This window comes from Eleutherodactylus coqui, chromosome 1 (genome assembly GCF_035609145.1).
Source record: "Eleutherodactylus coqui strain aEleCoq1 chromosome 1, aEleCoq1.hap1, whole genome shotgun sequence".
NCBI lineage: Eukaryota > Metazoa > Chordata > Amphibia > Anura > Eleutherodactylidae > Eleutherodactylus > Eleutherodactylus coqui.
The window spans coordinates 254105100-254130018 of record NC_089837.1 but is presented as its reverse complement, the minus strand read 5'-3'; the positions used below and the strand labels follow the sequence as shown (position 1 = coordinate 254130018).

The 24919-nt window shown below is 36.6% G+C and overlaps 1 protein-coding gene across 1 annotated transcript in view; it reads right to left on the bottom strand.

The window, feature by feature from the left end:
• SIM1 (SIM bHLH transcription factor 1) overlaps positions 1–24919 on the bottom strand; it is an 81043-nt gene that overhangs the window by 14598 nt on the left and 41526 nt on the right. Inside the window, exon 9 of the mRNA XM_066591390.1 lies at positions 6508–6670. Within this exon, the coding sequence (XP_066447487.1) occupies positions 6508–6670 (163 nt within the window). The remainder of the gene's footprint in view (positions 1–6507; positions 6671–24919) is intronic.

Genomic DNA, 24919 nt, shown 5'->3' with positions numbered 1-24919 from the left:
ATGCAACTAAAAAGAGTAATGTTAAATTAATTAAGCAGGTAGACCCCACAATGTATAGAAATTTAAGAAGTCTTCAGAGGAAAGCATTTGATTCAATTATATAATAATCAATATTTTCAAAAGTAGTGCAACAAAATAAGAATTAAAAAATGTGATATTGCTGGAATTGTACTAACCTGCAGAATAAAGCTATGTCATTTTGCCTCTCTGTGAACACCATAGAAAGAAGATTCTCCGAACATGGCACAATTGTCCATTTCACCCCACATCTCCCGTTTTCATAACAAGGGTTGCCGGAGGAGCATTGCATAGCATTTTAAGTCTCCTCACACCTAGTAAGTTGTCTCCACAAGAAAAAAATGTACCCCTTCCAACCTACTTTATAGAATTCTCATCCAGCCACTCAGAAACATACTGTACACTGACAAGAGAAAAAACTCTAAGACAGCCTGTCTGTACATGGTTATCATTTCCTTCTGGAGAAGACTCTGGTTTTGCCAAATATTCCCAGTCCTATTACAAGGCCTGTTAAAAGGTCAGTTCTTGACTTGCAGTTACCTTCCTATTTGCATAGCATAGTAATGATGGAAAAGTATCAAATACTATATGTGCTCATTCTTATATAAAATGAAAACAGTTATGCTAGATGTTGGGAGTAGGACTAATCTCCTAAAACATATTAGCCTTAACGTGTATGTAAACAAGCTTCAAATGATGATGTTTCCATTGTGAATAGGTTTTGTTACTGTCTTCGCTGATCCTGTTTTGACTATTCTTCTCTTCAGAAATACATTATTTTAATAGTAAGTTGTAAATAGGAGTATTTTGCTTTTCATGTACATGGGCATGTCAATAATGCCTTGAATTAATATTTTCATTGTTTAATTACTTCTATGAAATGTATCCAATAGAAACATAAAAATCTGCAAGTAATAACAATCCACAAAGAGAATTTAAACTGACATTAAAGACTGAACTGCCATGAATATCTTTCCAAATGTAATTTATGATCATCTCATGAAAAATGATTGAAGGTGACATTTGTGGTATATCAGAATATTAATATGAAATCATAACCTTTAGAAATGTGTATCACATAAAGCATATGGTTGAAGTAGAGAACAGTTTATTAAAGACTTCTGAAGACATTGTAAGCATTGTGTAATTATTCCTATAAATCTTTTAAACAAATTAGAACAAAAATTCAGAGTTGAATCTTCTGGGATGAATGACTAGCTGGAGAGGCAACCAACAGAGTCTTCAGAAATACATGCATGGGCTCTTAGGAGATTCCAGTATAAGCAAATCCCTTAAATATTTAATTTATTTCATTTATTTGGGTTTTCACTCAGTACACTGAATTTCATTGTACAATGAAATATTCAGCTTTCTTTGGGGTTGTTCACTTTAGACAATACCTTTCTTGTTAGGTGCAACCGCTGAAAATAAGTTGATGACAAATTATTGTACTTTTGGGGCCCCAGCACTCAGCTGCAATTTGCAAGTGCTTCTCGCAACAAGTATTCAATATATTAAATATAATCTTTCACTTCTTCATTTGTGATGTAAGAAATGTGCAATGGTGAGCACTAGAAAAAGTATGTAGTTTCAATGCAAAATAACAGCAAAAATATTTAATGCACACAAAACATAAAGAAAATGACAAATCAAAATCAAAGTGTACAGCAAAAAATGAAAGATGAGCACATGAAAAGTGGACAAAGCAGATGTGTCTTGAAAATGTAAAAATGACCCCCGGGTGGGGAGAGTACTTATGTGTTCGAGCAAGTAGTTAGATAATAGTATCTCACTCCCTCCACAGCTTTTAAGCAAAGTTTGTAATGCATTGATGTCCTTTAGGGACCTAATTAAATCTAAATTAAACATATATATACTAATATGGTTCGAAAGGTAAACATTTTAAATATAACTCTTACGTTGTTCTTACATGTCACTAGATCTGTCAAAAATGAAAGGACACACAAGCATATTCCTCACTTGATCTTAAAACCCTTTGATTGCTTAACCTATGATAGTTAGATATACCTCTAAAAATGTTGGCATTAATATTTTACACGTCCCACAAAGCACAATCACAGATGAAATGGAGCATTACACAGTGCCCACTGAAATCATTGGGTGCCCAAGTAATGCCAGACGTGCCAGGTCCTTCAGTGGGAGACATACTCTTTGAAACCACTCTATGTTCAGGAGAGGGTCTCTTTCTATTATCTCGGATGGTGTTAGTACAGCATTTGGAAATCAGTTTTTCAACCCCTTAAGGACATGGCCTATTTTGGCATTGAGGAGCAAACGATTTTTGGTATGTTTTCATCTCCATTTTTCAAAAGCAATAACTTTTTTATTTTTCCATTGACGCGGCCGTATAAGGGCTTGCTTTTTGCGTGGCGAACTGTAGTTTTTATTGGTACCATTTTTGGTTACATAGACTACATTGTAAAACTTTTATTATTTTTTTTTATGATCGTAGGGAGGGAAAACACATCAATTCTGCCAAAGATTTTTTGGTTTTTTTTAAAGCGTTAATTATGCAGCATAAATGACACGCTACATTTTTTCTGTGGGACGGTACGGTTACCACGATACCAAAATTCTTATATTTTTTTTAGGTTTTCCCACAAGAAAAACCCTTTTTTTGGAAATTATTATTTTTTTCTAAACCCACTGTATTCAAAGTGCTATAAATTTTTTCTTTTTCCATGGACGGAGCCCCTTGAGGACTTATTTTTTGCGAGAGGAGCTGTAGTTTTTATTGCTACCATTTTGGGGTACACGTTTATTTTAATCACTTTTATTGCGTTTTTTGGGAGGCAAAATGCTAAAAATTAGCATTTTACCTCAGTTTTTTACCATTGTGTTTAACACTTTTTGCCGTGCAGGATAATAAGTGCATTCAATTTATTGTACGCGTTGTTACAAATGCTTCGATACCAAATATGTGGGATTTTTTTTTTTTTTCTTTAAATTTATGCTAATTATGAAAAAGCATAAAAAAGAATTTTTTAACATTTTTTTTTTACATTTTTATTTTTTGTACTTTATTTTTCTCTTCTTTTTACACCATCTGTGTCCCTCTGAGGGACTTACACTGCAGCACTAATGATCGCTACTATAAGGCATGGCAGGACTTCTCTCCTGCCATGCCTTATCGCTTATTACAGCGATCCTAGGCAATGGCAATACAGGACGCCGGTATCTGGCGTCCTGTTGCCATAGCAACCAGCCAGGCCCTCGCGATGTTATCGCGCTCCCTCTGTGAACCCTTTCCCTGCCGCAATCTACTTAGATCGCGGCAGGAAAGGGGTAAACAGCGGGGGGCACATCTCCAATGCCCCCCGCTGTCGCATCGGGAGGCCGGCTGTCACTAGTGACAGCCGGCTCTGGCTGCGAGATAGCGCGAGATCTGCTATGGTCTCACGCTATCCCTATGACGTAAGGGTACGTCATTTTGCGGGAAGTATTCCGCTACCATGATGTACCCGGAAAGGGGTTAAACTAGGCAACTCCTTTAAAATAAAGCTTGATTTAAAAAATGCATCATTTTGTGATGATAGATTCCATTGAATTCCTTCAGGATGTGGCTTAGTTTATTCCTCTTTACATTTCATAACTTTAAAATGTTACCAATGAAATAACTACATTAGGGCTTGCTTTTGTAGGACAAGTTGTATTCTTCAATAGCACCATTGTGTGATACTGTAATTAATAACTTTTATTTTTTGCGGAGGTATAAAAAAATACAGCAATGACACATCTTCTGAAGAAGGTGTGTCAGAAAGGCGTGTCATGGGTCTAGTTCCCACACTGTGGTGGAACTCTGGGTAGCCTTATACAATTAATAGGTATTTAAAATGCTTTGCATTATCTGTGATATGCACTTCACTTATTCCTCCTGAATAGGGGCTATACGGGAGATGCATTGATGGCTATTGCTCTGGACATATCTAGTAGTATACATCTATTTAAATTTGTATTATGCTCTCAGGGATTCATATAATTATGTGGGGATTTTTTTTATTTAATGTGCTTTCATACTTATGTGTGTGCGTCTGTGTTTTCTTCTTTGTATGACTTTTCTATATTTAATAAATATATGAATATTTTTATAAGTCTTGTACTCGACTTTGCTTTTCTTTTTGTTTGTTTTTTTCTCTGCTTTTGCAGAATGAAAAATCATTATTTTAGATCATTTATTTTTGTGATGCTGCACTCAAAAACACATAATGTTTTTAGATTTCCATCCACAGAGTTATTTGATGGCTTAGTTTTAAAGACCACGTAGGGCACTTGAACAAGCAATCCTCTGTTCACTCATATAATGCACTGCAAGACTTCAGAATCAAGTATATGATGTCTGTAACTCTAAAATGACATTGAGCCTATTACGCAGCCTAACAGGTATCCATATATGACTAGTCTGGAGGTCATTACTAAACGCCGTGCTTTCATGGGAACCCAGTGACACTAAGCGATTGTGTCATAGGGGAGATGATGGCTGACAGAGCTCCTTCTGCCAACTACTTAGATGCTGTATAATACAGCTGGCACCCACAATTGATGCAGGCACAGCTTCTGAGTCCACAGCATCACTGCGCCTTAATAGTACAATTGGTCATGTGAACTATATACTTACTGCAACATACAATTAGGCCGAGGGACTGGAAAGGATTAAGAACTACTGGTCATCTGCTGTAAAATAAACATATTACAAATACAGGCCCTAAAATTACCATTAATTGTCATATTAGTTCTGCACGTTTGTTATGTAGATGGCATCTGAATTACAAAAACATCTAAACTGCATATGAAAATGTGTCTATCGGAAGTCCTATAATATGCCTCATATGAGACATAGGAGTGAGGCAACATTGTGGCTTAGTGGGCCCTGATGGAGTCCAAACAAGGGCAACATCTGCATAAAGTTACTATTTTTCTGTGTGGCGACAGGGACTGATGTGAGTTGATGATCTCTGTACTGTACTGCTGAAAATGTTGGAGCTATGTAGGTAGCTTCCTTATGTGATCTTCCTAATATATTATAGTAAATAATAAGCAAATATCAATAAGATAGGGTATTTTGTTTAAAGCCACGTTGTATATTGAATTCCCCATTTGTGTATGTAGATTTCAAATATACAAAGATGACAGTATAACTAAGTAATGTATTGAGGGATGACAGTAGCCAGATTTTTGACAATGTAATAAAGTCTAATTTTACCAGTGAAATCATAACATTTGATTAAATGTTCTGCTTCCACTAACTGTTCAATGGCATGGCTCTCCATGGTGCCTATTTTCTAACGAATAGAAATGATTAGGGCTTAATTTTGCACCACTCTTTATCTATATTTGGAGTGACATGTCAGTCTATCATACTGGTTATCCTAATAGTCAATGAGTTTACATGTAAGTCATGCCCTGCAGCACCCTGCAGTGCATAATTTACTGGAAAGATAATAATGAAGATGAAAATTAAACTGTAATAAAAAAAATACATGCATTGCTGTGTATTTATTCTTGCTCTACATTTGACAATATGCTACATGAGTTGAAAAGGAGAAGATGTGGACATTTAAAACACCAATTCTACAAACATTATTGTAGAATTAGAATTATCTGCTTCAATTATACCCTGGTAGGAAAGCTGATTTAAGAGTTTGTAGACCAACACTAAGTAAAGTCTATGTTATTACTTCATAGAGCATTTATAGAGCACAATAGAAAAAATAGTTAATTTGCCCTACCCTCTTCTAATTCTGTGAAATCTACGAAGATTTATTGATCCTACTTCTATTCCTTTACCACCCATTCATTCTTATTTAAAGCTATAATTGTGCATATCGGCTAAAACCTCTGTGGAACCATTTGGATAAGTTCAGTAGTTTCATTCAAACTAATGAAATTAACATTAGAGCATACAGTATTTTTATTTCATGCTCCCTTTTTAAATATGAATTTGACACTGTAATGAAATATATACACTACCTAATCTATTTATACTACTTAGTATTTGCTAGCAAGGAAATAAATGTTACACAAATAGACAGCTACCACCCACCAACATAACCCATTTAACTCAGGACGCAATGTTCTCCAGTTTTGATCCTCATTCATTTTCCAGATGCAGAACGCTGGATAGAAGTTGTCAATATAATTTGTGTATACATTTTTTTTCTATCTAATTATACTAATACATACAAACAAATTTCCCCTTGTTATCTGCAAGATTGTATGGAAAATTAATCTTTGTAATTCACTATGCTCATTAATTGTAATTAATACCATTGTAACATGTTCTACCTTCTTTTGGTAAAATGCATGCAAAAATAATATACTTAATAAAAGCTGCATATTCTGGCCTGAGCAAAAATTAGCTATGTAAAGGTGTAGTATCTGCAAAATATAAAATAATATTTGTTGGGTTTGCCCTTCAAATTGCAAACAGTAATCAATAAAATACAATGTGCTAAAATAAATTAAACTTACCTGGGGATACGGGGATGTCCTAGATTTAGACTTCGTCCCAGGTAGACGTGATTTATTAGTCTTCCGACTGTCATTCATGGCTGGATTAGAAGTTGCATAAGAAAATGTTGGTTTTGTTGTGACTTGATCCAAAGATAATTGAAGTCCTTTATATTCTGTATCTCTGTTAAAAAATTAATACATACAATTGTTTGTTTCATATCTGTTATTATAAAAAAAACATGTAAATATGTTAGAACAGCTAGACAGTCAAAACCTAAATCCTAGAAAAGGGATTCATTGCATCCCTATACATCCCTCTATGGACAGAAGAGTAGGACATATAACTTTCTATAACATCACCTTTTTGTGATGACCCCGCTCATGTAGACCACATTTTTCTGTAGTGGATTTTCCAATCCCCTATTTTCTGTTTACATTGGTCTTATAGAGATCACCCCCTTACTGAACCATTTTTTTTTACTGCAATTTTATATGGTCTTCCCAAAAAAGGTTTCACTGTACCATATTTATATGTACTTCCAGCAATTTGTTGTTCCTCTGAATTCTTATATGCAGTAAGGTCAATTTCACATGAGGGTTATATAGCTGCATTTCTGGGTCCATATTACAGCTGCAAGTCTAAAAATCAAAACTAACTGTATTATATGTTTTTATGATGCTGTTAAGCGTGGGTGTTCAGACCCATGGTCATGATGCCGGGGAAGAAATGCAGAAATTCAGACCCATGATTGCTATAGTCAAAGCCTGTGCAGTGGGAACACCCACTGGACTGTTAAGGGTGCCCATACACATTAGTTGAAAGTCTGTCAAACCTGCCAGTTTCAGCTGGACTGGCTATATAATGTATTTAGGAGTTTACCAACCCTTCTTGGAAATATATGTTTGAGATCATAAGGATTGCACATTTTGGATTTCAATATGCCCTAACCTAGATAAGCCGATGTGCTTTTCATATTGAAAACTCGTGAGGAGTGGAAAAAAGAGCATTTGCCAATTTTGTAAGTGTATGAGCAGCTTAAGTCTAGACAGATGTTTCTTTAGCAGTACCAAAACAGAACAAAATTTAAAGCAAGAATAAGTGTTCCAACCAATGGGGCAGATTTTATTTGCTCAGAACCTATTGTTTTATCCAATACAATCTGCAGCGTATTTGAAATATGCTACGGAATCTGTGCAGAACTTTTCTGTTCCGGATGGACAAGTCTTCTTAAATCTCATCCACATAGCTTGTACTGCAAATGCGTTGAATTTTCCGCAAAAAAATCCGCTGTGGAAGCTCCACAGCATTTATGGAATAATGCTTCCAAATGTTCTATTTACCCGCACATAATCTGTTTTCTTGGCTGCATTTTCACTTAGGTGTATACTCAGCTCAGTAACTAATTGACAATGACAATTTTTGTCTGCATCCCTCCCACACACACAGACACAAACAAATGAAGTTTAGGGATAATATATTCCTAAAGCTCCTGGGATTGCCTTTTGCTTTTTCTCATTAATATTTTTTTATAACACAAATGTTGTACAACACATATACTTGATTGAATCTCATCTCCAGCCAGTCATAATGTTTTGTGCAAACAGTTGATTCATGTCTCCGATATAATACATTTCTTAGACAGCTCCCTTAATTACTTTCATTTATTTCTAATCTACTTAATGCCTTAGTACAGTAATGCTTGGCTAAATATGCATTATGCTCTTTTATTCAAACTCCTAAAACAATTTTCTAATATGCCAAATGCAAACAGTTCTTATACACACAGTGAGTCGCGGTACTATGAATAAGAGCACAGATGTCTAGAATTTATTTCTTATTCAGAAGAAAACATTATTTTTATACGAATTTACAAAGCTTTATTTAGCATCATTTCACAGTTGTGTCCTGAGTTTTAGCAGACATAATACAGGCCAGTTTGGGAATACTGTCATGCATGAATTGTTATGATGATTATGACATATTTAAAATTATACTTTAGATTGATTCTACATTCTGTTGATTTGAAGCCTGACAGGCTGAACAAATATGAAAATTATTATCTTTATGCTATTTAGATATCAATATAGTTCATTCAACTTTCCACTTTGATATACTAAAACTATATATAAATGCTTATCCTGTATAATATTTAACTTGTTTAGCTGCAGTTTGTGCCTAAAGCTGCTCTTCCTAACGATTGAAAGATTGACAGTTTTAGCGATCGTTTTGCATGAAGCGTTAATGGACACTAATGCCCATTAACACTTTATCAGCTTCATTTGCATGTAAAGGGGCCTCCTGGAGCTGTTTGCAGAGCACAGCATGTGGTCTGAGCTCTGCACACAGCTCCATTGTTCTCGCACGGGCTGCCAGTAGATTACAATGTAATCTCCGACTCCTGCACAGAACACAGTGTGTAGTTGCTAGTTATCTCTCTCCAACTAAAAGATGGATTTTAAGATCACCTTAAAATCATCATTCAGCTAAACAGTGAACAATGGCAGCATTTAAATGCAATGATTATTGCTCATATGACATTGTTTGAATGAATTTTTAGAGATAGTTATGTGTAAATTGGCCTTAATTCATGACTATTTTCAACCAATGTAAACACTTTGGAGAGTTGTCTTTTGTTATCAATTCAACTACCCTTTTACCAAAATACACACATACACTTCCATTTACTTTCTTCCCTCCTCCAGGCGTATTAGTCTTGTGTAAGTAACAACCAATAGTCACATTTTTTGAACCTAGTTGGATGAGTAGACAAGGAGAGACACACCCACATTGAAGTTAGAAAACTCATATCAAATATGCATCCAAGCTGCTATCAATACAAACAGGAATTCTATTTTTTCTATTTATTTCAATCTGATTTTTAGATAGAATTCTAAAAATGTAAAACGACAATTAAATATTTACTTTCTGTGAATTTTCTGTTTTAAGCATTGGCTATAATCAGCCTTGACACTATCAGGCTGGTATTAGCTTTTTTCTTTGCAGCCCTGCTTTATACATAAATTCCTCTTTCAAAATGACTGATGCCCCCCTGCCCTTAGGTTGGGCTCAGACAGCCATAATTAGCTGCATGCTGCCCGCAGGAGACAGGCATGTGGCAGGCAAGTACACAGTGACATTGCGTACTTTCTCTGTGCCGCCAATTGCGCAGCAGTACGCGCCTAGATAGAACATGCTGCAATTTTTCTTGTGCGACTTTTTTTTTGGTGCAATTCGTGTGATTGGCAACATGACCGCCTATGGGAGATTGGTGCAGCATATTCTGCGTGTAAAATATGCTATACCAGCACGATTGTGTTAGCCTGGTATTAGCTATAGTAGCCAATACATAGGGCATTCTATCTTATCAGGGACTTCCTTAAACATATCACAAATTTTCACTTTTGAGAGTTTTAGAATTATTTGTTATATTCAAGTTTAACCAATCACTACTCTTCATATTGCAAATCTCATTGCATTACATTAGCTTCATAATTACATTAGCCTTATAATTCTGAGCACAAGCCATGGCAGTACTTTTAGTATTACATGATAACAGTGAATGAACCACTAATAATCAAGATTGCATTACTCTAGACATAGTTGGTTATGGTTATATATCTAAAGTGAAGACAACCTAATAGTGAGTATGCCATTTCCATTCTTTCTTTTTTTTCTTAAATTCTGTCTATAAATTCCTATTTCTTTCAATCTGTTATTCAGATTGGTACAGTATGACTGCAGTGCTATTATTCTATTATTGCCTGAACATGCCTTTCTGGTTTGAATTTATTATCACTTAGGTGGTAACAAATTCGACAAACATATGCAAGAGGCATGCATTGACAATATCCAAAGATTTTTTCAACATGCTACATCACATTCCATGAGCAGAAGGAAAATCACAGCATGCTCAATTTCAGCGTGATTCTGCGGGTACCGCCTTGAGAGCTATCTATGGATGCAAGCGATCCGCATCCCATATGAAATTAATATTGCGTGTAAGTGGTGGAAGCGTCCGCAACATGATAGGAAAATAGACAGGAAAGCCAGAATGACGGCTGGAGGGGAGAGAGAGTTATTTGCATACGTGTACATTGGCGAAGAAAAACGATTGCATCCACGATCTTCCGTGACCATTCGAAATTACTTTACACAATGTATCGAGGGTCTTCCGCTGAGGAAACTCGCTTGCGGAATCTGACCCGTTCATGTGAGCGCGTACTAACTTATTTGAAATTTGCATTTATAGGAGAACTGACAATACAGCGTGATTTGTAATATATGAAGTAGTTTTTGTAACAATACTTGTTACAACTAATGGGCTAAAAGCTTTGAATAATTAGCTTTAATTTTCTTTCCTTTTCTCCGTTTAAACATTCAACAGATCAATTAACATGATTAGTTCACTGACCTGTTTGTTTTAATGGGGGAAATCAATGATCTCAGCAGAGATGTACACTAACCTGCTTAACTCCCTCAAAATCTATTAAATAATCAAAATTTCATTTATCCAGGCACTTTGACTTGGACTCTGTAGCATAAATATTAGTCTTTTATTACAGCATTCTGTCCCTTAATTACAAACACATTAATCTTAAAATAACAGCCAGAGGTAAAATGTATTATTTGAGTTGTGCCAGTTTTGCAGCTTAAAAAATCTTCCTAAACCCTTTTTATTAGGTTTTGGAAGATGATTGCAAGTAAAGCATCCTTTCAGTATTAGTGAGGTGAGACACCAATGTTGGGTGATAAGGCCTGGTCACTATTAGCATAATAATTCAACCCAATGATCTTCGATGGAATTCAGCTTATGGCACTGGGCAAGTCAAAGAAACTGAACATGACAAACCATTTTTATAGACCTTTCAAGCTTGGAAACATTCTCTTGCTAATAAAAGAAAAAAAACTGTCCCTATATGATTGTGAGCATGCAATTTCTTAAATATTATTGCACGCAGGGCAACCCATGAAAAACAAACCAGACCAGAACATTTCTCCTTCTCCCAACTTTACAATTGGCATTGGCAAATTAGGGAAAATGTGTTCTCCTAGGATCTGTCATAGTTTGATTTTGATTTGCTAGACTGCCAAAGAGAAAGCATGCATCATCACTCCATTGTCACGGATGAAATGTGGCATCCTATGACAGTGGCATGTTGAAAGTTGACCCATTCTACAGCTAATGTTTCTATACAAAAGGAAGAACCGATAAACATCTGTCTATTCAAATCGAACATTTCTGATCACCTGATAGTGGGAAAGTTACAGGAAGACAGAATGTTTAATATACATTGTATTTGCCCTTTTTTTTTTTGCTCACTGTCCTGTCTTAAACAGGGAATTTGCTTAATGAAGTAATAGGCAGGTCTGAAATCTGAGTCAACGACTGGAAGAATAAAACATGTGTTGGACAATAGAAATAAGAGATTTGTGACATTGCTCTTCTTAGCTTCTGGAACACAAACACTAAGGATTGTTAATTTTAGGTCTTCCGTACAAGGTGAGCACAAAAACAGTCCTTAATTTCAATCTATATCTGTTGGAAATCAAGGGCTTTTTTGTGTTCCCCCTGTATTTTATAACAGTTTGCTTGTATGACATTTTATTTTGTCTCCTCTCTAAAGCCCCATTTAGACACATAGATTATCGCTCGAAATTCATTATAATGATAAAAGTGAGCGATGGTTTTGCTTTTAAAGACAGACATTTTCAACCTAACGAAAATTATTAGAGAATGTCGGGCTTTTCAGTCGTTGTATTATCGTTGTGTAATGTTTGCACTGAAAACTCCCCTAAAATCGCTAAACGACTGAACAATGTCATTTTGACCAAATGAAAACCAAATGGCCGAACGATAGATTTTAAGCGGACTGAAAGACAACAATGAACGAATCTTTAATGAAAACTGCACCACGGGCGCAAGATAGACACAACAATTATCACGTAAACTATGGCTTTTGAGCGAATTTCAAGAAATGATCATTGTGTTTAAATCAGCCTTCACTTTTTTTGCAAGCACTGCATCTTTTTGTATTAAGGCTTAAAAGTTTAATAAACTTGGTTCTAGATGTCCTGAACCTATAGCTTTGATAGTATTAACCATCTGATTGCTGGAGAGCAGCAAATGAACATATTTGAGACTTCTGGCTCTTTTTTTCTACTAGAAATGATGACAAAGTATATCTTGGGGTGTATGGACTATGTTGGGATGTGATGTATGCTCAATTTGCAACCTGACTGGAAGGTGAGCACAAGATCAAGGGACTGAAAATAGATTAACCCCTCGCGGTTTCACCCATGTACATGACAGGGTTGCATAAAGGTTTGAATTTATGCAACTGTGGCCAAAATGATGAACCCCACCAATGAGAAAGCACATCCACCTACTTTGAATGTGTGAAGTATATAATTAACAAACTTTCTAAACTTTCCCATCAGGCTGCATTTTAGTGTAAAATACGTAAACTATATTGGAACATAAAAATATTTAATACAATATGCTAGAAGACTTCCATAAATGGCATTCCTACTACTGTGCATAATAAATTACATGCTAGCAAACACATACAGACTTATTATGAACTACACAGACTTCTCTTCACAGCACAAAGTAAACAAAATCATAAAGGCCTTTTCCTTCAACCTATATATCAAGCAAGAACACTCATTCATTGGATAGCCATATCTTTCGTGCAAGAATAAGAATGCTCACTGTTTGGCTGCACATTTCCTTTTGAAAATGGAGAGATGTGCAGGCAGCCAATGATAGCTGTTAAAGGAAGGATTGTGGTGGAATTGCACCTAAAAAAGATGTTACTGGATGACTAGAGATGTTCTCTAGAAAGTCTATGCCAAGAAAAGTCACAAGTTCTTATCCCTCTTATACCGCAATGCATCTGTGAAGGAGAGCAGCAATAAGGAAAAAAGTAACCCCCAATGGACAGGAAGGGGGTGGAAACATATAAGCAATGCGCTAGAAAACCTTCATGCACTCATGCAGGAAGAGATATTAGCAAACACAAAATATGCCACTTACTTCGAAGAACTTATCTCCTTTTAAACTCTAGGATAGAGAAGATAGCCCCCCTCCCATGAATCCAGGGATGCTGTGGATAATCTGTCAAAAGCTTTTTTATTCACAAATATACAGTGGGAAGCATGTACAGTCAGTAGAACCAGGTATACGGCAGGTGACAAGTATAGGCAGGCACACCCGGACAGGCAATGGATGACAGGTACAATGGGCACAGCCAGATAAAATGGTCCCAACAAATGCACAGCACACACGATGGGTACTGGCAACGTGTTTCAGCGTACAGTTACGCCTTTATCAAGCCTACATTCTTTCTCTCAGCATGGGTATTTATAATAACTAAGTAAATAACTCACCTATACAGGAGAAGTCTTTCTGATTCCGCTGTACACTCTAGTCCCTGACAGCTGAAACACTGGATGTCTGGGTGACGTGATGTTCACATCTCACGTGACTTCCTCATCCAAGATGGCCATGATGTGGAACACTATCCTCTCTGTCATAGAGTTTAAAATGAACCCCCCTCGAAGTAAGTAGCATATTTTGTGTTTGCTAATATCTCTCCCCGCATGAGTGCAGGAAGGCTTTCTAACCTATTGTTTAAATAATAGCTGTTGGAGAACAAATGATCGTCATAGTGGTGAATCATCTCCATACAGCAAATCATCTGCATGTGTGAACAATATGAACAACTGCTGATTGACCTACTCATTGTCAGACAGTCGTCGTTTGCACGGACAGATGTGTCCTTGTAAAAGAACCCTTGATTACCAATTAATGTCATTTTAAACAATATCTCCCTTCAAGGTAATAGCCTTACCATTATCTACAGTACACCGTTTTGTATTGAAATGACTGAATAAAGAGATAGATAATGAGTAATGACAGATAACATTTAGAAGAGCATTATTCATTTTTCCACCATTCTTGAATTGGGCTCCACATTTTATTATTGTGCTGATTCTGCATGTGTTAAGATGCAAACTGTTATGAAACAACAACTTTTCAGCTCCTGTTATTTTATTTGTCTTTTGCTAGTTAGTCGGTATGTTTGTATTCAAATATTTTATAGTGATTGTATAAAAATATGTTTCCTTGATTGTTTGGTTGGTTTTATTTTTACTTCGGATTTTAATCTACTTTATATTGCCTGTTTTCAATTCCAGGACGATGTTCCCAAAAGATTTTTCTTTTTCATTGTTTTATCAGAATATATACACACATTCCACATAATGGTCTAGGAGAAAATGTAATACAATGGTTTAAGCAGATATCCTTAGGGATCACTAGTGAAAGCATGCCTGGGGGATAGCGACTATATTCCCATTCATATGGAAACTAAGTGAATTCATGTTTGCTTACTAGTTTGTCAATTATTCTAAAAATATGGTGGTCTTCAGGTCTCCGAGGAATGACTTCCAAACTGTTTTTATGTCTACAGGCTGGCAGACAGGCTGAGATCTTGTACAAACAAACTGAGACAGACAAAACCTAATGCTTAAAATTAAAATTGGAGTATAACAAAAAAAGGATAGATAGATAGACAGACAGACAGATAGATAGATAGATAGATAGATAGATAGATAGATAGATAGATAGATAGATAGATAGATAATTTAACATGCACATTGGGCCCTACATGTCACCAGTAGTCACATGCCAAACCCCACAGCATAGTCTTAAGTCCATCATATATAAATATAAGGATGTAAGCAACTGTCAACCGAATGAAAGTCCCAAGCAAGCCATAATGTACATTAGTGGTATGTGACTATTTGCCCTGTCACAAATATTAACTGGAACACTCTGAAACAGGACAACCGCTTAACAACTTCTCGGTCAGTGTAAACAGAAGTCGCTCAAGCTTTAAGTGACTGCCTATTTGCAGTTAATGGAGGCGAGCGGTCGGAAGAGATCTCCAGCATGCTCTGTCTCCATTCTCTGACAGACTATTGCTCTTGCGTGAAAGCACAGGAGCAATACTCACTGATACAGCTGTTGGGTGCTTATGCGCCTAACGGTTTTCCCGTGTAAAGGTACCATAAAGCAGTGTGTCAGAGCCTGCGAGAGAAACAAATGATGTGGAGAAACCGGACTGCAGTGTCCTATTTGCTGTACTTTATGTTTAAGTGAGAAAATCACTGTTTGTTATGAGCCCAGATGGTCACGAGTTTACTTTCTCTTACAGCATATGTTGATGTGCTCTGCGTAGCTGTGTACCATGGAGTTTCTCTTCTTGCCCTGAATAATGCAAAGCTGACCTTTATCTGTACTGTCTCAGCCATTTTATCACTATAAACTAGATGTTTATATATACCACCACGGACAAGTGCACATGTGGATATCTGTGTACGTTTTGCTTAGGCTGTTTTAAAACTCTTTAGGCTAGTTGGTTTTCAATGCATCCAAAGTAATTTTAACCAAAACATTTTATCAAATACACAATAGTGTCAGTTTTATCAAAAAATCTATGCTTTCATTTTAATAAACCAGATTTTTACTGAGATATGCAATCTTCAGATTAGCAAGATAAACTATGCACAGGACTATTGTCAACAGCCAGCTGATAATGATATAGAGTATTATACTGGCTCAAGCCTCGGTGCTCTCACAAAACTGTTGATAATCAGAAGGGCATACTATTAATCACAGATGCCTACAGCAAATTAGCTGCTTAGCTCCATCTCTTGGCTCTGTTCATCATAAGATCTTGTAATGGGGTGATGAGTGATGATGTCATGAGGATAGAGCAGATAATAACTCCAACTGCTTTAAATAAGTGCCCTCTGACTGCCAAGACTCTAAAAAATATGTTGCAAACAGTACAAGTCTCTAGGGTAAAATAAGAAGTTTACATTCTTACAGCTGTTACTTTACTTGGTCAATTATTTTAATTTTTCTAAAGAAATTTGCTTATATTAGATCATTTTCTACTTTTATATTTGTACTTTACAAAGATATATTTAGTTATAATTATATAGTTATTCATAAGCTACTATTACTTTATGCCAGCATGAGCTTATACAAGGTTCTAAGATTTCATGCATTATAGCTATGTGCCAGTATTAAGTTTTAACAATGCGCTTTACAAAACAACTACATAAAAATAAAAGCTCCTGAATTGTTTTCCTGACTGTCTTACATATTGAAATACTATTTTATGTAGTTATCGACAATAAGTCTTATTTGAATAGGACAGAACCACAACACTAGACTCATCCCATGCAAATGCGTTGGAAAAAATATTTTTTCTTTTAATATAAGCAATTAGTTCAAGTAGGATCATCTCTAAACTCTGAGCTATTGACATCTTAGAAACTCATTGTTATCATCATCACAACACATTAGAATGTCTCCTTTGTAATCAATGGGCTGCAACTTATGCTCAAAATTTTGGCTATTTTGGCCAGCCATTTACAATAGTTTTATAATGTAAATATATTTTTCAATATCCTCTTTATAAATTGACACAAATTTAATGAAAAAAATAATGTGCCTTTATGACTATAAACTAAAATATAATCATGCTCTAAGTTTACAAAATCAAGTTCTCCTCCAAGTGTCAACTGTATACAATAACTAAACAGATTTTAACAGTCATTTATTATATACAGGTTTTTGGAAGGAAACTACTTAGCCCTACAATGCATGCTGTAGAATTTTGGATGTATATGATTCAAAGTGCAAAGCGGACACAATAGAAAAAAAATCATGCATTGTAGGGTTAAGAGGATGACTTTCTTACAAATTCTCGAGCTCAACTTGCATCACACAGTCCTTCTGTTGTGAAATTTGCGGGAGACTGTACATTGCAAGTCCTATCTTGTATGAGACTGTCACAAAAATAGGATATGCTGCAATTTTTTGATATCACACTAGCAATGCAAGCAAAAAAATCACTCATGTACATTAACCCAACTGAAACTAATGAGTTAGTACAACACAGCAGTTCTGTGCATCTCACAATTGCATAGAACTCGCACATTACTCTAGTTAATATAAATATGGCTAGGGATAATATATTCTTAGGATTCCTCCGCCCTACTGTTAAGCATTTTTATTATTACATTTCACTAGTACTATAAGAAAGTTATATCTTCCCCAGAAAAATAATAATATAAAAGTTGGGATGCTGTGTAAAAAGAATGCAATTATTTGGAAATCTCATGTAACCGTGTTTTATTCAAAATCGAACAAATATTAGAAGTTAAAAGTGAGACATTTTTCTTTTAGTTTTTAAAAAATTTACTCATTTAGAAATTGATGCAGCAACACATCTCACAAAAGTTGGGCCAAGCCATGTCTACTATTGTGTAGCATCCCCCCTTCTTAATTACAAAAATCTTTAAACATTTGGGAAGTAAGGAGACCAATTGCTGGAGTTTTGGGAGAGGAATGTGGTCCATTGTTGTCTGACATAGGATTTGGGCTGCTCAACAGTCCTGGGGCTTCTTGGTCGTATTTTTCATTTCATAATGCACCAAATGTTTTCTGTTGGCAAAAGGTCTGGACTGCAGGCAGCCGCTTCAGCTCCCAAAACGGTGTATGATATCCATTGAGATATAGCTTCTTCTTTGCATGTTATGGCTTTAACTTTCATTTGTGGATTACATGGTGAACTGTGTTCACAGACAATGATTTCTGAAAATATTCCTGAGCCCATGCAGTGTATTGTATTACAAAATCATGCCTGTTTTTAATGTAGTGAAGCCTGAGGGCTTGCAAATCTCGAGTATCCAATATTGACCGTCGGCCTTTTCCCTTGTGCAGATTCTCTGAATTTTTTGATGATGTTATGTGCTGTAGATAGTGGGATATACATAGCCATATGACTTAGTAGAAAATTATCCCAGTCCCAACTTTTGTGAAATGTGTTGCTATTATGAATTTCTAAATTAGTTAATTATTGCTTTTTAATTAAATAGAAAAATGCCTCACTCTCAACTTCTGATAGGTGTTCTGTGTTCTATTCTGAATAAAGTATGGTTACATGATATTTCAAAAACATTGCATTGTTTTTTTCTGTGCATTTATTTAGATTTTACACAACGTCCCAACTTTTTTAGAATTAGTGTTGTAATATAAAATACAATATAATATCTATAGATGCACTGTAATAAGAACATCATGTTCATAAAGCAGCATTTCTGACAGTTATATTTGCTGTGGTCACAAAGCGAGGTAAATGTCCCAATCATATAGTCTCAATAATACACAATAAAAATAATCTACATGGAACATCCATTGAAGTAGCATGGTAAACATTGTTGAGCTTGCACAAAGGATTTTTGAAAGGTATCATTTAATGTAGCATATAATGTGTTAAAAATGAAGTGTGGCGAAATGGGAAATAAAGAAAAATTGGGCATTGTTTTTTGTTAATTTTATCTTTGCAACATTCAGTATAGTAAAAGTGACAAGTTTACCTTATTCTTTGGGTCAGAGATACCATGTTCAGATAGGTTTTTTAAATTTTACAACTTTTAAAAATGTAAATAAACATTTTTTTAAAATTGCTTTCTGTCATCACATTCTAAGATCTTTTTTAATCCATTTGTGGGGATGTCGTTTTGCGAAATACACTGTAGTTTTTGTATTTCCAGCACATTATATTTTTTTACAGTATACATTGTGCAGGATAATTACCCTATTTTCGCTTTATAAGACACACCCCTCTTTTTAGAGGGGGAAAATAGGGAAAAAATATTTTAAACTCACCCAGGGACAGTGTAGGGGATAATGCCGGGCAACGGAGCAGCAGAGATCTGAAACAGTGGAGCTCCATGTCACAGCAGCACTTGTTCAACAGAAGGAAGAAGCCAATTGGTAAAGGCGGGCAAGCAGCAGCAGTTCCCACCAGCGCTCACAACCAATCAGCAGCACATATGGGAGGCAGTGAGAAGAGAACTGCTAACTATTTGTACATTTGTTTGCACAATCACGAGTTTGTTAGCGCGACTGTGATTTAGTTCGCGCAATCGCCCATTTAAACTCACAATTTTCGTTCACATCATTGGCCCTAAAAATAAATAGAAATAAACAGTAGCTAATCATGTATGTACCCACCCCTTAACATAGCGGCCATTCAATACTGTATGGCTGCTATTTACACTGAACGATGATCATTCAGCTCATAGTCCATCATTTATGCTGCATAAATCATGGACAATGAGCTGAACAATTATATGAAAACAGGTGGTACAAACGATAGTATTTTTGTCATTGGAATGTAAATAATGTCTTGGTCATCTATGTCAAAAATACATGCAGTTTTGTGTATTGACTAGAGATGAGCGAGCATACCCATTAAGGACAAATACTCGAACGAGTATCGTCCATTTCAAGTATCTGCCTGCTCATCCGCAAAGATTTGGGTGCCGGCGGGGGTGAGCGGTGGGAGCAGGGGGGAAGAAAGAGAGGTCTCCGCACCGTCCCCCCCCCCCCCCCCCCCCCGCCTCCGCCAGCACCCAAATCTTTGCGGATGAGCAGTCAGATACTCGAAAAGGATGATACTCGCTCAAGTATTTGTCCTTAATGAGTATGCTCGCTCATCTCTAGTATTGACCTATTAGTGACTTAAAAGAATCTGTGGCTGTGTTTATGGAAAAACATTGGCTTTGTGCATTGTCCTTTAAAAATTTCTTTATGTGCCAAGTTTGCTAATTAGTGAAAAATAATTAAACAATTACTAGTGTAGGTGTTTCCCAGCTATGGCATTTAAAAAAAAAAGTGTGGAGATTTCACTCTGCAAATGTGTCGGTCTAGTAACGAAATCTGCGCGAGTCTAAATAAAAATAATCCGTGAATCCGAGACCCTATTACATGAGTTTAAAATGGCGAATTAATTTTTCAATTGTCTTGGTTGCTGCTTGCACTGTATGTCACAATAGCACGGCAATGGTTGTGCACTAGGTGGGCGTGCTAAAATCGAAGCTTTGTGCTCCTGACAGCCAATTGCTCTGCCTTTAGCCGGCTAAATGTACGCCCCGCCAAACGATTAAACACACCCATCAAATCGCTGAACGGCTCAGCGAATGTCATTTAAACTAAACGAAAAGCAAACTGCCGAATGATAGATTTTAAGTGGACTGAAATACAACAATGAATGAATAGGAAACGAAAAATGCACGATGGGCGCGCGTTTAAACATAACGATTATCGCTCAAAAGACGACTTTGAGCGAATCTTAAGTGATAATCGTTGTGTCTAATAAAACGTAGCATGACTGTTATCTAAATCACAATTATAGACAAACACAATCTAACTAATATAACAGAATACAAATAGTGATAACATTCATATCTTTTATTGAGAACACTGGGTAAACATTCACAGTACAGGAAGAAAAGGTATGTGAACCCTTGAATTGAATAACCAGTAGAATCCCTGCTTAACATCTCCACCAAATATTTCCTGTAGCTGCAAATAATACTTATATAATGCTAAAGAGAAATTGTGGACCATTCCACCTTGCAAATGTATTTCAGTTTATCAATATTTCTGGGATGTCTTGCCTGCACAGTAGTCTTCAGGTCATGCCACAACATCTCAATAGGGTTAAAGTCAGGACTCTGAGTTGTTTAAAATACAAATCTTTTTTAATAATGATTTAGTTGATTTACTTATGCACTTTGGATCATTGTCTTTTGCATCATCGAGTGTCTTTTCAGCTTGAGGCCACGGACAGCTATTCCTACACTTTCATGTAAAATGTTTTCATACATCTTAGAATGCATCGTTTTTTCATTTATTACAGGGTGTCCAGACACTGAGGCAGCAAAGCAGCACCAAACCATGATGCTCCCAACACCAAGCTTCAAAGTTTGGATGAGGTTGTGGTGTTGGTGTGCAGTCTTTTTTCTCTGAACCTAGCACTGTACATTTTATCTTGTCTGTCAGTAAAATCTTGGTATTTGCATAGCGCCAACTTATTCCGCAGGACTTTAACCCCTTGAGTGGCGGGTTTCCTACCACCCTGTCGTGCCCACCAGGGCAGGTTTTTTAAAATGGTCTAATCATTGAATTTCAACTAATTTTGCAGTTGCGTCTCAAGAGCCATAACTTTTTCATTTTTCCATTGACATGGCCATATAAGGGCTTGTTTTTTGCGGGACAAGTTGTGATTTTTTTAAAGGGGGAGGAAAAAAAGAAATGGGGAAAAAAGAAAAAAAGGGGCCATGTCATTGAGGGGTTAAATAATGTATTAACTTCCTTCTCTGGGTCATTACGACGCATGGATACCACATGTGTGATTATATTTTTGATTTTTTACTAAGTAAAGGGAGACAAGTGTTTTTATAATTTTTTTAAATAATTTTTTAACTTTTTTTTCTTTTTTTTTCTTTTGTCCCTTTAGGGGACTTCCACAGGGACCCATCAGGACCCCTGATCACATTCCGGGGTCCGATGGTGACAGCCCTTTACATGCTGCAGTGACAGCCCCTTTACATGCTGCAGTCACATAGACTGCAGCATGTAAAGGGTTAACACAGCAGAGATCGGAGGTTTTCTCTGATCCCTGCTGTAAGAGCTAGTACCTAGCTGTCCTCTGACAGCTAGCAACCAGCTCTCCCTGCCACAGAGACCATCGGCTTGCTTCTGACAAGCCGATGGTCTCTATGGCAACCTGTAAACAAACCAGTGCAGGAGATTGCCGGCATGTCGGCAATATCTTCTGCTGGTTTTTCAAAGCCCTTGCTTTGTTCTCTGTGGGACTGTGCAGGCAGAGCACAATGTCACAGCTTGTGGCATTGTGCTCTGCAGCTCCCATAGTGATACATAGCCCGGAAATCTTCCGGGCTATGTTGCTATGAGCAGTGGGGCTCCTCCCGGAAAATTTCCGGGCGTGCCACTCAAGGGGTTAAGGTAATTATTATTATTTATTACCCCCCACCAAGCTGGGTTTCCATTTTACTGACCTCGGAAGGATGGAAGGCTGAGTCAACCTTGAGCCGGCTACCTGAATCTTGCAACCTTCAGGTTGTAGGCGAGAGCTTACATTCTGCGCCACACAAGGCTCTACCATAGAACATTTTCCCAAAAGTGCTGTGGTGCATCTAGGTGGTCTCAGGCAAACTTAAAATGGCGCCAAAATGCTTTTTCTTTCCATAGCAGCAATTTCTTTTTTCTTCAATTTTTTTTCTTTAATAGTGAACACATGAACAAAAGTTTTTGCCATTTGTAGAGTTTTTGTAGGTGTTTTACTGTGAGCCTTGAATTCTTTTTCAACTCTTCAGGATTGCCAACAGTGCTGTTGGAGTTATCTGAACAGGATGCCCACTCCTAGGGAGAGGAGTAGTACAACTATTTGTGTGTTTTAGCTTAGTTAGATTGTGTTTGTATAGAGCAGTAACATAGATAACAATCAGAAATTCAGGGAATTCCAAAGGGTTCACTTACTTTTTCTTGCAACTGTATGCTGAGCGGATCGGGTCTTAAGGGCCATTTAGACACAATGATTATTGCTTAAAATTCATTATAATGATCAAAAGTGGGCAATGGTTTTGCTTTTAAAGACAGATGTTTGAACCTAACCAAAAACATTGGAAAATGGACGTAGCGGCAGGGCTTTTCAGTAGTTAGATTTTTTTTTAAAATTGAAAAAGAGCTTCTTTGTATTGGCTTGTGAAAATCGTGGGTGCGCTTATCTTGTCATTAAAAAACCTAGCTGTTTAGCAGTGACAGAAAGCAATTAGATGTCTTTAATAGAAAAGGAAAAAAAGATGCCTATTATAGGCAATCTATGTTAAGGAATTGTGAAAGAGTTATATGAAAAAAGTAAGCGGTACAAACTATAGTATTTTTGTTATTGGAAAATAAATTTAAAAAAAAATCTGTGAATCCGAGACCTTAGCACATGCGTTTAAAATGGCGAATTAATTATTCAATTGTCTTGGTTGCTGCTCGCAGGGTATGTCACAATGGCACGGCCAATGGTTGTGCACTAGGTGGGCGTGTTAAAATCGAAGCTTTATCCTCCCGACAGCCAATCGCTCTGCCTTTAGCCGGTTGAACGTACACCCCGCCAAACGATTAAACACTCCCCTCAAATCCCTGAACGGCCGAACGAATGTTATGTAAACCAAACAAAAAGCGATCTGCTGAATGATGGCTTTTAAGCGGACTTAAACACAACAATGTACGAATAGGAAAACTAAATGGGCCTTTAGTAAGGGTGAGCCTGGAAGTTTGCTTTAAGCAGTCTATAGATAGACATCACTGACACAACTGCTTGGGAAACACCTGTCCGCTCTCCAAACCACATCAGTGCTGAATATGCCCCATACAAAGGCTTGCTTATTGTCCAAGCCACCAGAAACGTCAGGTAGATCACAGATTTATGTTGTTAGGAGCTCTCACTAAAATCAACATTGTCAAATAATGTATATGGTCTTATGCCCTGTGAGTCATCATTAAATTGATTTTTTATTGCTTACGGGAGATCACGGTTTGCGGGCATTTTTCACACGGATGTACACGAATGCACGGCGGATCATCCGCAACCCCTCCTCACTAGATGATTTTAACCTTCAAATCCGCAGTGAATCCACAAATGTATGGATGCACTGCAGATCGTAAGCTCCATAGAGATGAATGGAACACATCCGCACTTGATCCATGGTAAAAAGGAGCATGCTGCGATTTATTGTTCAAGTGTGGCATCCGCAAATCAAATTAAAACAAATCCGCAGGTTTAAATAAAGTGCAGATGCTCGATGCTTCCGTATGGACGGCTTGATTTGCGGATCTCATGCGCGGGTGCCACGCGTGAATTCCACAAATCAAATCTGCCTGTGGACATTGCACCTTAGTCCTGGAATATTTGAGGATTATATAAATATTTTTTAATAAGTGTATATACAAAAAAATGTTTATGTATAATTATTGGCTGGATGTAACTGGCATATTCCCTCTGAGAAGTTAGTGCTGTCAGCACAAGATTTTAGATCTAGAAGAAAAAAAAACTTATGGTGACCTACTTAAATCATGAGATTAGGTTTATCTATAACCCTGTGGTATGATGCGTCAAACTATTCCGTTACTAACGCTTGAACACAAAATATTTAAGAATACAAGGATTGAATGAAATAAACTTATAACTGGCATCACACAGAAGATATCCTATGAATACTGTATGTATAAGGAACTGATTTTATATCATTATTTATAGTATTTGTGTCACCAGGCTCTAACATCAGCTGAGCAGGGAAATGGTTCATATGCTTTATACAGAACTCTTTATTCCCATGGAAAATCATCCTACTCAAAGTGCTGCTATTCTCTTATGAGCCAGATTTCTTTTAAAGTGCACATCAATGGCATCTAACTTCAGTCTCTTGCAATAAATAAGCAATGGATTAAAAAATATATTCCATCACTTTTATTTTTATGGATTT